Source organism: Crotalus tigris, unplaced genomic scaffold (genome assembly GCF_016545835.1).
Source record: "Crotalus tigris isolate CLP2741 ecotype Arizona unplaced genomic scaffold, ASM1654583v1 scf7180000021566.449902, whole genome shotgun sequence".
Taxonomy (NCBI): domain Eukaryota; kingdom Metazoa; phylum Chordata; class Lepidosauria; order Squamata; family Viperidae; genus Crotalus; species Crotalus tigris.
The window spans coordinates 261,276-278,570 of NW_024098568.1; the positions used below are offsets into that span (position 1 = coordinate 261,276).

Consider the following 17,295-nt stretch of genomic DNA (forward strand, 5'->3'; position numbering starts at 1 on the left):
GAGTCCTTACCCAGGACCTGGGATAGGCAGATGTGGATGTTTGATGGTATTACAGGTATCGTCGCAGGATGGAAGCAGTTCCTAATAAGGCCGCCTTTTGCAATTGACTAATAGCAAATTTGTCAATGCCAATGGTGTTCAAGTGGTGCTCCAGTTGTTTTGGGATTGCGCCCAAGGAGCCTATGACTATTGGTACTACCCTTGCTTGCTTTTGCCACAGTCTTTCTATTTCTATTTGTAGGTCTTTGTATTTTGTTATCTTCTCCAGTTCTTTCTCTTCTATTCTGCTATCTCCAGGCACTGCCGAATAGAAGAATCGGGATTATTATTATTATTATTATTATTATGCCCCTCCCCAAGTTTACAAAAACTGTTTCAGAACAATCACTGTTTCTAAGCCTAACATCAGAGGTCAGTTGCAAAGAAGTGTGGGAATTTCAAGGATGCCAACCTGGATTATTGGAGAGAACCCGAAGTCCTCAGAATCACAGAATAACAGAGTTAACCTGGAGTCTTCTAGTCCAACATCCTGGTCTAGCAGGAAATTCCTATATCATTCCGGACAAATGGCTGTCCAATCACTTCTTAAAAACTTCCAGCATTCACAACTTCTGAAGGCAAGCCATTCCGCTGATTAATTATTCTCACTGTCAGGAAGTTTCTCCTTAGTTCTAGGCTGGTCCTCTCCTTGATTAGTTTCCATCCGTTGCTTTTTGTCCTGCCTTCAGGTGCTTTGGAGAATAGCTTGACTCCCTCTTCTTTGTGGCAACCTCTTAAATATTGAGTGCTAGTCCTTCTTTTAATTAAACTAGAGATATGAAATTCCTGCAACTGTTCTTCAAATGTTTTAGTCTTAATAAAAGTTGTTTTATTCCTGATCTGAGCCTGACTCCTGCTTAGCATGAAGGCCTCTGAGGTTGGACTTAAGATTACAAAGTTATAGAATTGGAAGGGACATTGGAGGTCTTCTAGTCTAGTCCACCCTCTGCCCAGATAGAAATCCCTAGGTGGAAAGGAAGGAAAAATTCCTTTTGTAGGATATTCAGCATGTAATGTATTAGGATGGGATCTCCAAATTTAGCAACTTCATGACTTGTGGACTTCAACTCCCAGAATTCCTCAGCCAGCCATAAATAAGTTGAGGTTTTTAAAAGTTGCTGATTTACCCCTTGAAGGTTCTGGCAATTTGGTTGGAATAAAATATTCAGTGGGAGAGCAATTTATGGCTGTACTCTAAAATTGTTGTCATTCTTTCTGTCCATCTGATTCTCTCTCTCTCTCTCTCTCTCTCTCTCTCTCTCTCTCTGTCACTCACTTTCACACACATACACACTAAACAATGACTGTTGGCCTTCTTCCATAGTGTACGCTCACAAGCAAGAACCTCCTCAGTATTCTCACACATCACGGTTCCCTTCAGCGATGGTGGTCACGGATACCAGCAGCCTCAGTTCATTAACCAACATGTCTTCCAATAAACAGGTAAACAGATTTAATGTTATTGGGGAAAATTAATACAGGTAGTCCTTGACTTATGACCACAGTTGGGATCAGTAATTTCAGTTGCTAAACGAGGTGGTTGTTAAGTTAACTTGTTAACTCAGTCAACTGCCCAATTTTACATCTATCACTGCAGTTATTAAGTGAATTGCATGGTCGTTAAACAAATCTGGCTTCCTCCATTGACTTTACTTGATGGAAGTTGGCTGCGAAGGTCGCAAATGGTGATAACAATTGCCATACGCCCAAATTTTGATCACATGACCATGGGAATGCTGCAATAGGTGCAAGGACTAATTGTAAGAAGAATTTGGGTTGATCTTTTAGAGCAGTGATAGCAAACCTTTTAGAGACCGAGTGCCCAAACTGCAACCCAAACCCCACTTCTTTATCGCAAAGTGCCAGGGGCCCATCAGCATTGAGGTGCCCTCGGGGGGGGGGGCAGGCAAAACCCGGGGGCACAAAAATGGGCCACCGTACTGCAAGGCGCAAAAACGGCCACTGCTCCGCCTCGGGGGTGCAGATACAAGGCGCTGCACCAAACAAGAATGGGGCAGGGCTAGTGAGTATCATGCAGGCACTAGCCCCGCCTCATTTGCAGCACAGGCATACTTGCGGCCCCGTGCGTGCACACACACGTAAAATACTTCCCCCTCCCTTTTCTTCCAGTCCGCCAATCGACAATGGTTGGTGGCCTCTGCTCTATCACCTCTACTCGAGCTTGCTAGCCAGCCGTTTCACCTCCTTTGTGCTGGGCAGGGGTTCCTGCTCCGGGCGGTGATGGCGGCCTGATGGACCTGCTGCTGGCGGCGGCACGCGTGCCAACAGAGAGGGCTCTGAGTGCCGCCTCTGGCACGCATGCCACAGGTTTGCCACCACTGTTTTAGAGAGTCGTTGAGGCCACTTGGAGGCTTCTCTGTGTCCTGAGCATCACCTGAGTAATGCAAATAGATGTGGAGCCTTTTTGGAACTGCTGAAAGGACTGTGTCTACAACCCTGAGGACACAGATAAACCTCCAAGTGGCCTCAATGACTCTCTAAAACAGGGGTCCCCAACCCCTGGTTTGTGAACCGGCACCGGGCCGTGGCATGCCAGAAACCGGGCTGCGTAAACAAGCAAAGCCCCGCCCATGGGATGCAGGCAGCACACAAAACCACACCCCCTCCGGTACACGGAAAAACCTCTCTCCACGGAACCGGTCCCTGGTGCCCAAAAGGTTGGGGACCCCTGCTCTAAAAGCATGCAAATGACCAGCTGTCTGCAAGGAGTAAAAGTCCTTCCAGTCCCTACCATCCAGTCAGAGCTGAAGAAGCTTCTGGGATGAGAAGCGAAACATCTTCAAAGGAAAACAAGAAAGTCCAGTCACCTCCTGAAAAAGCAGCTTTGGGACATCCTGGTTTTTACACTTCTTGATATTGTAGCACTTTAGCATCTCTATGAAAAATAAACCCGAGAGTCCTTTTGTGTAAACCTGTCCGCTCTTGTTTTTTTTTGTGATGAAAAATCGTTCCAGAGCAGACAAAAAAAGCCTCTTTTCTTCCTTTCTTTCATTTTTTTCAAAGGCAGCTTTGCAGACTGTGGGAAATATGTGGCCTCTATCGATCGTTAGATAGTTAGAAGAGAAAACCTTGAACTTCTCAACAGATAAGTTGGCATGTGGGGTTCCCCCCCCCTTTGAGAGACTTGTGCCAAATAACATAATAATGGGGTGTGTTCACCAATGTTTGGAATGCACTTTTGAATTCTGATACAGGTAGTCCTCAACTTACGACCACAGTTGAGCCCAACCTTTCTGTTGTTCAGTGAGTTTTGTGACCTTTCTTGCCATAGTTGTCAAGCGAAACACTGCAGTTGTTAAGTTATGGTAATAACATGGTTGTAAAGCGAACCTGGTTTTCCAATTGATGTTGATTCCGGGACACTGCAACCGTCATAAGTACATGCCAGTTGCCAAGCATCCCAATTTCGATCACATGACCCTGAGGATGCCGCAATGGTCATAAGTGTGAAAAGTAGTCCTAAGTCACTTTTTTCAGTGCTTGTAACTTTGGACAGTCACTAAACGAATGGTTGTAAGTTGAGGACTATCTGTACAAGTCCAGTACTGCCAGACATGGGTTAAAAATTCAGGAATCCAGTGAGGAGGCCTTTGTGAACCTCTCAAACTAGGTTCTGCACAAGTGACAGAGGCTTCAGATCAATATTTTCTTAAGTCATTGTATCCATGGACAATATACAGGTAGTCCTCAATTTACAACCGTTACATTTAGTGACCATTCAAAGCTACAATGGCACTGAAAAAACTGACTTTCAACCGGTCCTCCTACATATGACGATTGCAGCTTCCTCACAGTCAGATGATCAAAATTTGGGTACTTGGCAAGCAGTGTGAATTTACAACAGTTGCAGCATCATGGGTCATATGAGCACCATTTGCAACCTTTCCAGCCAGCTTCCAACAAGCAAAATCAATGGGGGTAGTGACCTGCTTTATGACCGACACAACTTAGGAATTTAACTGCCAGACTCAATTATAGCCATAAATTAAGGACTACAGGTAGTCCTAGACTTACAGCAGTTTGCTTAGTGACTGTTCAAAGTTACAACGACACAGAAGAAAGTGAATGAGGACCATTTTTCTCACTTAACGACCGTTACAGCTTTCCCACGGTCACGTGATTTACATTTGGATGCTTGCCAATTGACTCATATTTTGGGCTCAATTGTGGTCGTAAGTTGAGGTTTACCCGTACATATATACCGTATTACCCAGGATAGGAAAAATCCATATTTCTGAAAAAACTCTCAGAAGCTTTGGCCACAGTGGTGTAACTGAACCTCTGCTCGTTTTTTTTTTTAATTCAGTTATATATATATATAAAGCTTGCCCTGCCAGTCTTGATTGGATTATGGTTTCTTCCTTGCTGAAAGAAGCAACACACATTAACAATAGAAAAAAAGACCAGAGGTTCAGTTACACCAGTGTGACCAATGCTCCTGAGAATTATTTTTTTTTCAGAAACTTGGATTTTCTCTACCCTGGGTATCCTGTCTCCTCCAATGCTCGGGAGAAATGTGACTTGAGTAGTAAAATTGAACATATTCTGTATGTTAAAAAGCCAAAACTTCTTCCCAAGGTTCGTTATTCCCACTGGGGTTTTGGACATCAATATGGATCTGGATAGAAGTGAACATTTGTAGTTCAAGGTTGAACTATGGCAGGGGTTCCCAACCTCTGGGCTGTGGCTCATTACCAGACTGCAGTCTATTTGCAACCGGGCTACGCAAGTGGCAGGACAGTGCGCATGCACACACACAGCTGGACTAGCATGAATGGCGGGCTGGCATGCACTCCTGTGCTCACAATTTGCCCACTGCACCTCACACGACTGGGGGGGAGAGGGCCGCGTGAGTGGTGGGCCGGCGTACACGTAGCTTCACTAGCCGAGCTGCGTGTGCATGTGCGTGGATGCTGGTTTGCCAGTCACATGAGTCAAGCTGAGTGCACGCACGGGCTCACCGCTCATATAGCCTGGTTCCCCTCTCCCCCCCACAGCCGGGCCATCAAGCCACAAAGGTTGGGGACCACTGAACAATGGGGTCACTTAGCCCTGATTGTGTTACCTAGTTGGGTAATGAAACGTCTGCAAGAAAACCACCAAGCTCAGAAAGCACCAAGGACTCCACAGAATATGGATATGGATATGAAGAGAGAGAGAAAAATAACATTTGGATTAGTGATTTTAGGCACCAGTTTAGAATCTGAAAGACCCTGAGTTCTAGTCCTGCCTTAGGCACCAAGCCAGCTGGGTGACTTTGAGCCAGTCCAACTCTCTCAGCCCTAGGAAACAAGCAATGGCAAACCGCTTCTGAAAAACCTTGCCAAGCAAATCGCAGGAACTCATCCAGGCAGTCGTCAGGACTCAACGCTGACTCATAGACCCCATAATGTAGATTCTGGGTGGCTTAGTAGTATATCCAGTAAATACAATATCCAATATTTTCACCCAATGGATGGAGCACTAGAAACCTCTAACCTGCCTATCTCCACCAGTCAGGCAGTCACGCGCATCGAGGCTCCAGGAGTTGCTCATTTCCTTAGAAGGCCCTGCTGATTCATCTAGCATGCATTCAACCCTAACTTTGCCCTTGATAGATGATTCTTTCTGTACCACCCGTTAACTTTGATGGTGGCTTGTTGAAACAAGCCTGCCTCTATTCAGGAAGCATTTTCCTTCATCAAAACTTAGCAAGACGCGACTTGCTGCGCTTTGCTGGGGATCCTGAGTAGCAGGGAAGAAAATTCAGCTTTAAAACAGGTCATTATCTTGATGGCGGTCAACATTTGGGCATTTCGGCTTTGATGTTCACCAGATAGGCTTTCCGTCAGCCCAGAGCTAAATCTCTGCACGCAGGTTTACAAGCTTAAAAAAAAAAAATGCAATAGCACAACATGGAACCGAAAGATGAAGAGGGGAAAAGAAACAAATTCTTGCCTTACAAATAGTCCTTGGCTTACAACCATTCATTTTGTGACTGTTCAAAGTTACAAAAGCTCTGAAAAAAGTGACCGATGACCGTTTTTCACACTCTTGATCATTGCAGCATCCCTGTGGTCATTTATTTATTTATTTATTTATTTATTTATGAGACTTATATACCGCTTTAAGTGCAAGCACTCTCTAAGCGGTGTACACCAGTAAGCAATGTATATATATATTTACATTGCCCCAACAATCTGGGTCCTCATTTTACCTACCCCGGAAGGATGGAAGGCTGAGTCAACCTTGAGCCGGTGAGATTTGAACCGCTGACCTGCTGAACACAGTCAGCTAAAGTGGCCTGCAGTACTGCACTCTAACTGCTGCGCCACCTCGGCTCAGTCATGTGATCAAAATTCAGGCGCTCGGCAACTGACTCATATTTATGACGGTTGCCGTGTCCCGGGATCCTGTGATCACCTTTTGTGAGCTTCCGACAAGCAAGGTCAACGGTGCGGAAGCCAGATTCATTTAATAAACATGATGCTAACTTAACCACTGCAGTGATTCACTTAACAACTGTGGAAGAAAGGTCATAAAATGGGCAAAATTCACTTAATAAATGTCTCAAATTGGGGGCTCAATTATGGTTGTAAATCGAGGACTAATCTGTACAAGGGTTGCAGTATCCCAGGGTCATGTGATCGCATTTACAACATCTGTGGAGATTCTCAGTCACTTGTTAAGTGAACTAACTGGACTTTGGTTTTTTTTTCCTCTTTGAAGACGTTTCACTTCTCATCTGAGAGGCTTCTTCAGCTTCTTCCCATCATCCAGACGAAGCTGAAGAAGCTTCTTGGATGAGAAGCGAAATGTCTTCAAACAGAGAAAAGAAAATCCAGTTACCTTATGAAAAAGCGCCTTTGGGATCACCATTTATAACCTTCCCAGCCAGCTTCCGATAAGCAAAGTCAATGGGGGGAAGCCTGATTCACTTAACCAACGCACGAGTCACTTAACAAATGCGGTGATTTGCTTAACAGCTATGGCAAAAAAAAAAAAGTCATAAAAGGGGGCAAAGTTCATTTAACAACTGTCTTGCTTAGCAACAGAATGTTTGGGTTCAATTGTGGTCGTACGTCAAGGACAACCTGTATTACGTTAGATCTTATATTTCACTGTTGTCTTTCCTGCCTCAAAATGAAGGGAACATAGTCAATTCAGAGAATGTTTGATGAATTACAAGCACCCCCAAGGCCTTAGTCTGTCCATCCTCAAATCAGTCAGAATTAATCAGAATAGAGCTGGAAGGGATCTTGGAGGTCTTATAGTCCAGCCCCCTTCTCAAGCGGGAGACCCTATACCTTTTCAGGCAAATGACTGTCCAATCTCTTCTTAAAAACCTCCAGTGATGAAGCACCCACAACTTCTGGGGGCATGCTGTTCCACTGGTTAATTGTCCTCACTGTTAGAAAGTTTCTCCTTAATTCCAGGTTGCTTCTCTCCTTGATTAGTTTGATTAGATTCTCTCCAGATCTAAGACACTTCCTCATATTCTAATCTCTGTAACCTTCTTTCTTTTTTTCCAGTGTCCGTTACAAGCCTGGTGATACTCTATCCAGTTCCCTGTGCCTTTAGCAACTTGGAAATTATTTTTCCACAACGTCCTGCCTGACCAGAATGAGATCGTGAGGCTGCTGCAGCAAAGCCCGAGTAGCTTGCTGAGCCTGATCCCAAACAGATCCTGCTCAGCCTGGAAAGAAGATTAGAAGTTTCCAAAGACAGCAGCAGCTGCGACTTCCTTCAAGGGGGTCCCAGAAAGGTGTCCGTCACACCAAGCCTTTTCCCGTAGTGTTTTCCAAGACTTTTTTGCCTCAAGGAATGCCAAAGTATGTTCCTCCTGGAAAATATTCGTTTCCAACCCACAACACCAGAACAAAACGGATGCTTGAACGAGAAGCTTGGAAAGAACCTCGAAAGCTGGAGATCAATCGTATTTATGAAGTTACATGCTTCTCCCGAAGAGGACCAGAGAGAGGACTTGGGGCTGTTACGTCAGGTTGCGAAGGGGGAACCACCCGTGCTGATGAACTGAATCAACTGAAGTGTATATAGAGGAGCTCCATATTCCGGCTCTCCCTTGCCCTCCCCCAGACCTCTCCGCAGAGATTTATATTAAAGAAAAGTGAATGTTGTCTATCTAATGGATGTATTAAGAAATTAAGTGCAATGCCTCTCCCCTCCCTCCCCCCACCTGTACATAGGATCACAAAGTCTCCTATTATGTCTCTCTCTTCATTTTTTGTAAGGACAGGGTTTAAGTTGCAACGTTTTGGATTGGCGAATCAGAAGAATGAAAGAAAACAAAACCTTTTGGCCAAGCAACATTGATTTATCGGCATTTTGTAAATTCGGCCCATCGGTCAGTGCCTTTTGGGGGGGGGGGAAGTTTTGGGCTGGCTGATTTCAAAAAAAGGGCAGGAAGCAGAATTTGGATGTTTGGAAAGAAGGCATAAGTATTTAATGGCTGCACACTTAACCTAGTTACAGAATTGTAACCCGTTTTTGAAGTGTGCATAACATAAGCTAGGCAAGTGGATGCAGGTAGTCCTCAACGTATGACCACAATTGGAACCAGAGTTTCTGTTGCCAAGCAAGTCAGTTGTTAAGTGAATCACAGCCAATTTTACAACCTCTTTTGCTACGTGAATCACTGTAGTTATTAAGAAAATTGCGTGTTAAGCAAGTCGGGCTTCTCCCATTCTTGTCCCAAGCTGGCTGGGAAGGCCACAAACAAACCCCAGCTTAACATACAGGTGGTCCTTGACTTACGACCACAATTGAGCCCAACATTTATGTTGCTAAGAGAGACATTTGTTAAGTGAATTTTGCCCCATTTTATGACCTTTGCTGCCACAGTTGTTAAGTGAATCTCCGCAATAGCTAAGTAAATCTGGTTTCCCCATTGACTTTGCTTGTCAGAAGGTCACAAAAATTGATGACATGACCCTGGGACATGTAAAACCGTCATAAATATGAATCAGTTGCCAAACATCTGAATTTTGATTATGTGACCGTTGGAATGCTACAATGGGTATAAATGTGAAAACAGTCACAGGTCACTTTTTCCAGGGGCTTTGTAACTCCAGGCCAGTGGTTCTCAACCTTTTTAATGCCGCGACCCCAACTGGTCGTAAGTCAAGGACTACTCAACTGGTCGTAAGTCGAGGACTACTCAACTGGTGCAGCACCGTTTGCAGAATGGGACTTTTGGCGGGCTCAGCAGGGCAGAGACAGCCTGGACAATTGCTATTGGCTTTTGAAAGCCAATAGAATTAGACTCTATTCAAGAGAGTCTGTTCTATTGGCTTTCAAAAGCCAATAGAATAAAAGGGAGTAGCACAGCTAAGGAAAAGGGGAAAAAAATGGCGGACTGCGTTGTTTGGCGACCCCTGTGAAATGGTGGTTCGACCCCAAATGGGGTCCCGACCCACAGGTTGAGAACCACTGCTCCAGGCCATCACTAAACAAATAGTTGTAAGACTACCTGTATTTGCCTTAATGTATCTACCTGTCTTTATTGAAATGTATTGTCTAAACACAAGTAATGAATTGGTTCACACTTTGCACTAAACCATGGTTTGCTTATCCATTGTTTATTGAATAATCTGTTGATTGTGGCTTTATACAATGTACTAACTACGCCACAAGCCATGTTTCCAAACTTTACACAATAAGCTAAGATCCAAGCCAACATGTTATGGCTTAGTGTGTTGTGTTAACCAGCTCCTAAAAGATATCAGTCCCTATTTCAGCCATAATTGCTGATGTTTTCTAACTATGCTTAATTAATTAATTAATTAGATTAATTAGAACAATTAATCAGTGGAACAACTTGCCTCCAGAAGTTGTGAATGCTCCAACACTGGAAGTTTTTAAGAAGAGATTGGACAACTATTTGTCTGAAATGGTGTAGGTTTCCTGCCTAAGCAGGGGGTTGGACTAGAAGACCTCCAAGGTCCCTTCCAACTCTGTTATTCTATTCTATTCTATTCTATTCTATTCTATTCTATTCTATACACACGTGAAAAAGACTCTCATATGATCCTTCCTGTGATGGGATAGAAAACTCAGCTTTGAGTAGTCTATGTAAACACAATCCTGTTTTATCAAAAAAAAAAAAAAAAATCCCAAACAAACCCAGACCCAAATCCTGGTTGACAGATTTGGGTCCCTGTTGCTCAAAACTCCAAGATAATTTGGCCTGATCCTTGACCTTCCAATTTGTTCACACAAGGCATTTTACATGTGTTCAACCTTCTGTCTTCTCACTGATGCAAGGAATAGGTTAGATCAGAGTTTTGCAACCTCGGCAATTTTAAGATGGGTGGACGTCAACTCCTAGAATTCCCCAGTCATGGGAATTGAAGTCCACCCATCTTAAAGTTGCTGAGGTTGAGAAACACTGGGTTAGATGGTAATTTTAGGCACTTACTTTATTTCCAGCTTAGTTACTGTATTCTTCTTCCACCTATGGAGAGAAATATAAATTGGTATGGTTTTGCTCTCCCCGTGGTCTCTGTTCTGGCTTACAGCTGGAGGATCGTGTCTTCATATCCAGGAAGGACATTTGCTCAATGCCACCAGCGCTGCTGTAATCAGCAATATTTTGACAGATGAGCACACCCACAGATTTATCTATCAGTCAGAAACTGCACTCCGTTTATACACTGCCTCTCCCAACCTAGAACTCAGCTCTCTAGGCTTGGAAAGGAGACCTTGTACCCATCAGGTCTCCAAGCCAATTTCTAGAGACCCCAAACAACTGATAGAACAAACCACAACTGATAGGAAGGAGGGAGATAGTTGAGTTATGAAGACTACCGTATATTCCGGCGTATAGGGTGACCCGGCGTATAAGACGACCCCCTAGTTCGATGCCGGATCGCAAGATGATCGACGCCGAGTTGCAAGACGATCGACGTCAAGTCGCCTGCCTAGAAAGTCGTCTTATACGCCGGAAACTACCGGTATTTCCTGCGTATAAGATCGACACCGAGTTGCATGCCTAGAAAGTTGTCTTATAGGCTGGAAACTACGTTATTTCCGGCGTATAAGACGATTGACGCAGAGTCGCATGCCTAGAAAGTCGTCTTATACGCCAGAAACTACCTTATTTCCAGCGTATAAGACGACTCGGCGTATAAGACGACCCCCGAGTTCGGAGGCTGTTTCGACGCTCTCAAAAGTCGTCTTATACGCCGGAATATACGGTATATGAAGAACGGTTGCAGGAGTTGGGTATGTCCAGTCTAGTGAAAAGAAGGACTAGGGGTGCTATGATGGCAGTCTTCCAATACTTGAGGGGCTGCCACAAAGAAGAGGGGGTCAAGTTGTTCTCCAAAGCACCTGAAGGCAGGACAAGAAACAATGGATGGAAACTAATCAAAGAGAGAAGCAACCTAGAACTAAGTTGTTCAATTAGTAACACAGTTGTTAAGTGAATCTGGCTTTCCCATTGATTTTGCTTGTCCGAAAGTCATAAAAGGGGATCACATGATCCGGAGACACTGCAATCGTCATAAATCTGAGTCAGTTGCCAAGCATCTCAATTTTGATCACGTGACCATGCGGATGCTGAAGTGGTTGTAAGTGTGAAAAATGGGGCATAAGTCACTTTTTTGGTGCTGTTGTAACTTTGAATGGTCACTAAACAAACTGTTGTAAGTCGAGGACCACCTGTAGTCCAGGGATCCCCAACTGTGGGCTGCAGCCCACTACTAGTCCATGGCCGATTTGCAACCAGGTCTCGTGGGTGGCTGGCAGGTGTGTGAACATGCTTGCACAGTTCCACTCACACAAGCATTGGGTGTGCTTGGGACCCCTCTCACACGAGTATCACAGCCACTCATGGGCCCCCTCCAGAAATGTCACAGGTGCTCACGGCCCACTCGTGTGAGCCCTTGGGGCCTCATGCAACCATCATGGGTGCTCCCGGCCTCACTTGCATGAGCACGTGCGCATGCACATGCACACACACACCCCTCCCACAAATCTTTCCCTCTTTCCCCCTCCCCCCTCTGGGCTGCCAACCCAAAAAGGTTGGTGAACTCTGCTGTAGTCCAGGGGTCCCCAACCCCCGGTCTGTGAACCAGTACGGGGCTGCGACATGCCAGCAACCGGTCCACACAAACAAGCAAAGCCCCATCCACGAGATCTAGGCAGCACACAAAACCACGCACTCTCGGGTCTGTTGAAAAACATCTCTCCACAGAATCGGTCCCTGGTGCCCAAAAGGTTGGGGACCTCTGCTGTAGTCCCAGTGGTGGAATTCAGTCGGATCGCACCACTTTGGCAAAACCGGTAGCTAAATTTTTTTTTGTCCAGGCCCAGAATGGTCTTCTGGAAGCAGCATCCACACAGAGTATCGGTTGTTCACGTATTTGAATCCCACCACTGTGTAGTCCATATGTATTTTGTTGATTTATGTAAGCCTTTGGGGTTTTTTTTTCTTCTCCCAAGGAAGATGAGAAGCATTTAAAGAGTCAATTATTTGACCTAGCCCAGGGGTAGGCAACCTTGGCTCTTTATGACTCGTGGACTTCAACTCCCAGAATTCCTGAGCCAGCATGGCTCAGCATGGAAACCTCTCCCTTTCTCCTCAGCATGGCTGGCTCAGGAATTCTGGGAGTTGAAGTCCACGAGTCATAAAAGAGCCAAGGTTCCCCACCCCTGCCCTATCAGAGGTCCTCAACCTTGGCAGCTCTAAGACTTGTGGACTTCAACTCCCAGAATTCCTGAGCCACCATGGCTAGCTTGGAAACCTCTCCCTTTCCCCTCAGCATAGCTGGCTCAGGAATTCTGGGAGTCATAAAAGAGCCAAGGTTGCCTTCACCTGACCTAGCCCAATAGCATTATCATTAGGATCTCCTTACACCAAAATAGGTGAGTGGCAGGGAACTTCCCCAGTATTTCTCAGCATGAGTTCAGGAAAAGAAGATAAGGATTAATAAGGGGTTTTTCAGAGTGCATTACAAGGAGAGATAAAACAATGGGGAGTTTTTACAAAACCTTTGGCAGAGAGTGGCCATTGTTTTGTTTCTTTGTTTGCTTATTACGCCTTTTAGCTTCCATTTCATGGAAGCAGTAAGAAAATAACCAAAGAAACCCTTACAAAATTTGCAAAACCTAAAACTATGGAAAAAGAATACAAAAATTAAAGCTATTGGCTAAGTTCAACTTTATTCACAAGCCTCAAAAGTTCAAATCATAAAATAGGGACATGACAACAATGAGAGAACACAATACAGGTAATCCTCGACCTGCAATTGTTTGTTTAGTGACCTTTTGAAGTCACAACGTCACTGAAAAAAGTGACTTATAAGCAGTCCTTGCACTTCCGACGGTCACAGCATCCCCACGTGATCAAACTTCGGGTGCTTGGCAATTCACATGTATTTATGACAGCGTGATCACCATTTCTAAACTTCCCAGCCAGCTTCCGACAAGCAAAGTCAATGGGGGGAGGCCAGCTTTGTTTAATGACCACATGATTCACTGCGGTGATTCGCTTAACTGTGTGGCAAGAAAGGGCATAAAATGTGTCAAAACTCACTTAACAACTGCCTTGTTTAGCAACAGAAATTTGTGATCCTACGTCGAGGACTCCCTGTCAGAGACTATCATGACCCAGCATGGCAAAATAGAGGATCAGCGAGGACAGTGGTGGCGAACCTATGGCACGGGTGCCAGAGGCGGCACTCGGAGCCCTCTCTGTGGGCACACGTGCCACTGCCCCAGCCTTGCCTCCCCCTGCAAACTCCCTCCTTTCCAGCAGCCCTCCTGAAGGAGAGCAACCCCCGAGCGTGGCCCACACGAAGCAGCGCAGCCAAGGACATGGCAGCCAGGCAGCGTAGACAAGACTCTGCCCTCACACCCCATCATGCAGTTGATGCTACAGGGCGTGGGCAGAGGATGTGGCCGCCATAGTGCAGCTGGGCTGCCTGGTGATCTGTGGCGGGCCCTGGGGGCGATGAGTGGTCCTGTGGGCAGGCGGGGCGGGGACGGGGCCAGTTTTTGGGCACTCGGTCTCTAAAAGGTTCCCCATCACTGAGTTAGGAATAAGCAGAGAAAACACTAAACTGGCAGGAACAGCCAACATCCAGAAGACAAGGTCAGGATCCAAAAGGATCTTGACAGACTTGAACACTGGGCCTTATCTTACAAAAGTCTAATGAAACGAAGGGAAGGGAAGACATGACAGTAGCGTTCCAATATTTGAGGGGCTCCTGCAAAGACCAGGAGGTCAAATTATTTTCCAAAGTACGAAAAGGTAAGACAAAGAACAATGGATGGAAACTAACCAAGGAGAGAAGCAACCTAGAACTAAGGAGAAAATTCAGAGCAATCAATGGAATAGCTTGCTTTCAGAAGTTGTGAGTGCTCCATCACTGGAGTTTTCAAAAAGAGACCGGACAACCATTTGTCTGAAATGGGGCAGAGGGGTTAGACTAGAAGAACTACAAGGTCCCTTCCAACTCTATTATTCTATGTTCTAGAACACGGGTGTCAAACTCAATCGCGTCGTGTGACGTGTCATGACTTTTTTGCCTTTGCGAAGCCGGGGTGAGTGTGGCCTGTGTGTGACACCTCTGGCCCGCAGGCCACCCGTTTGACACCCCTGTTCTATAACAATCGGGACATTGCTTTGTGCTAATCTAGTCTGCCTCTGGATTCCTCCAAACTCCGTGGGCCTCATTTTTTTTTTGTGGTCTCCTAAGAGTCTAAATGTATCTGTCCCTCATCTTTAGATAGCTCTTGACTTCCTTCGTCTCCTTGACCACTTAAGCTTCGTTTTATTATATCCCCAAATCACAAGGCAGCCTTTCTGGGTAAACCTTATAAAACTTTTCTCACCCATCTCTTCTGTTTACCTGCGAAGGTTGATCTGAATATCCCGCCAGGATGACTTACCTATTTTCCTTCGCTTACTTCTAGAGCTGCTAAATGGGCCAGATTTATACATCAGATTAGCAGGAGAAGACAATCTGTCTCTCTCTGTCTGTCTCTCTTTTTAAGGTAGTGCTTTCAGTTTTTCTGGTTTAATTGTTTGACAAGTTTATGCTAATGAACCTGGCATGTCTAAAAGGGGTGATTTTCCGGGATGGCTTGATAAGAGATGGAGTCACTTCAAGGTTTTGCTGAAAAGGAAACATGCAGGGTGCGTGTGGAAGAGGAGAATGTATTTTGAACAATCTGGAAGAGTCACAAAGCCCATCAGCCATGAGGCTCAGAGCAATTCTGAAGTAGGATCCATACATTACAGTACAGGTAGTCCTCAACTTATGACCACAACTGAGCCCAGCATTTCTGTTGTTAAGTGAGACATTTGTTAAGTGAGTTTTGCCCCATTTTATGACATTTCTTGCCACTGTGGATAAGTGAATCCCTGCAGTTGATAAGTTAGTATCCTGGTTGTTAAGTGACTCTGGTTTCCCTCTTGATTTTGCTTATCAAAAGGTTGCAAAGGATGATCACATGACCCTGGAACACAGCAGCGGTCATAAGTATGAATCAGTTGCCAAGCATCTGAATTTTGATCTCATGATCGTGGGGTGCTACGAAGGTCGTAAATGTGAAAAATGGCCATACATCATTTTTTTTCAGTGTCATTGTAACTTTGAATGGTCACTAAAAGAGGACTACCTGTATGTTAATTCCATAACTTGGGTTAGTGACAGAGAATTGTAGGGTTCACATGACATGTTTTGCCTAAAAAAATGGAACTTGGTGAGACTCAGCAATTCTGGGGCAGGATTGATATAATACGCCAGAGGTTAGGGCAGTGGTGGCGAACCTATGGCACTAGTGCCAGAGGTGGCACTTGGAGCCCTCCCTGTGGGCATGCATGCTGTCGCCCCAGCCCCGCCTCCCCCATAGCCCCCTCCTCCCCAGCAGCCCCCCCCCCGGAGAAGAGTTACCCCCAGGTGCGGCCCGTGTGGAGCTGCACAGCCAAGCACATGGCAGCTGGGCAGCAGATGATGCTGCAGAGTGCGGGTGGAGGGCATGGCCACCATGGCGCTGCAGGGCCACCTGGGCAATCTGCGGTGTGCCGTGGATGGCCCTGAGGGTGGGCGGGGTGAGGGCAGAGCAGGGCAGGAGCGGGAGGGCGGAGCGGAGGCGGGCCGGTTTTGGAGCACCCAGTCTCTAAAAGGTTCGCCATCACTGGGTTAGGGTTAGGCACGCTGGCTGAGGAATTCTGGGAGTTGAAGTCCACAAGTCACAAAAGGGCCAAGTTTGAAGACCCCTGTAATATGCTAACCCCACAACCTGTGTTAGCAAAGGAGAATTGCAATGTTCACATGACCTCCTTTGCCTAAAATAATGGCTTAAGGAGACAAACTTGCTAAGGCAAAGACTGCTTCTCACAATACACAAACACAAATTATTGCCCCTTATTTTAGTCTAGTCAACCATTTGGAGGAACCCAGTGTTTGTATAATTCCTCTCCTAGGAAGCTGGTGAAGATAGTAAAAAGGGGGCAGCCCAGTTAAGCTGCTTTCCCTTGCAGAAAGTCCAGCTGCTTTTAATACATAGCAGAGGTAGAAAAGGTTTAAGAGGAAACAAAAAAAAAACAAAAAAAATCACAACACCTCCTCACTAACAATCAACACCCAGAGAAGCAGAGATTAACACCAAGATTAAAACTAGTCACAGAATCATGCAGTAAACAATACACCCCAATCAAGATATGGCAACTCCGAGGGCAGCCTAATCAAGAAACCAACAAGAATATTCCCACTAACACCATTTAACAGATAGGAAACCCCACTCTCTTCTAGCACGGATGACGTTATGTAGTTTGATAATGAAATGTCTGCAAGAAAACAACCATGCTCAGAGGGCACCAAGGACACACACACCCAGTAAAGTCTTCTTAAGTTTTTTTTTTTTTTTCTAAAATGAACATTTTGCTGTTTTCACATCGCCAAGCACTGTAAGATGCTAGTGCAACCTGGAAGCTTAGGAGAAAATCAGATTAGTGATGGACAATTTCAGAAACAAAAGGAGAAGAAAATTGGGTATGTCTAGCTCAGTGGTGGCAAACCTATGGCACGGGTGCCAGAGGCGGCACTCGGAGCCCTCTCTGTGGGCACATGTGCCATTGCCCCAGCCTCGCCTCTCCCCACGACCCCCTCCTCACCAGCAGCCCCCCTGGAGGAGTCATCCCTGAGCATGGCCCACACGGAGCAACTCAGCCAAGGACATGACAGCCCAGCAGTGTAGACAAGACTCTGCCTTCACGCCCCATCA

The 17,295-nt window shown here is 45.6% G+C and overlaps 1 protein-coding gene across 2 annotated transcripts in view; it reads left to right on the forward strand.

The window, feature by feature from the left end:
- HNF1B (HNF1 homeobox B) overlaps window positions 1-8,367 on the forward strand; it is a 101,427-nt gene extending 93,060 nt beyond the window's left edge. For both annotated transcript variants that reach the window (XM_039318805.1, XM_039318806.1), the window contains exons 8-9: window positions 1,364-1,482; window positions 7,572-8,367. In XM_039318805.1, the coding sequence (XP_039174739.1) occupies window positions 1,364-1,482; window positions 7,572-7,592 (140 nt within the window). In that variant the 3' untranslated portion in view covers window positions 7,593-8,367. The remainder of the gene's footprint in view (window positions 1-1,363; window positions 1,483-7,571) is intronic.
- Window positions 8,368-17,295: the final 8,928 nt, after the last annotated feature.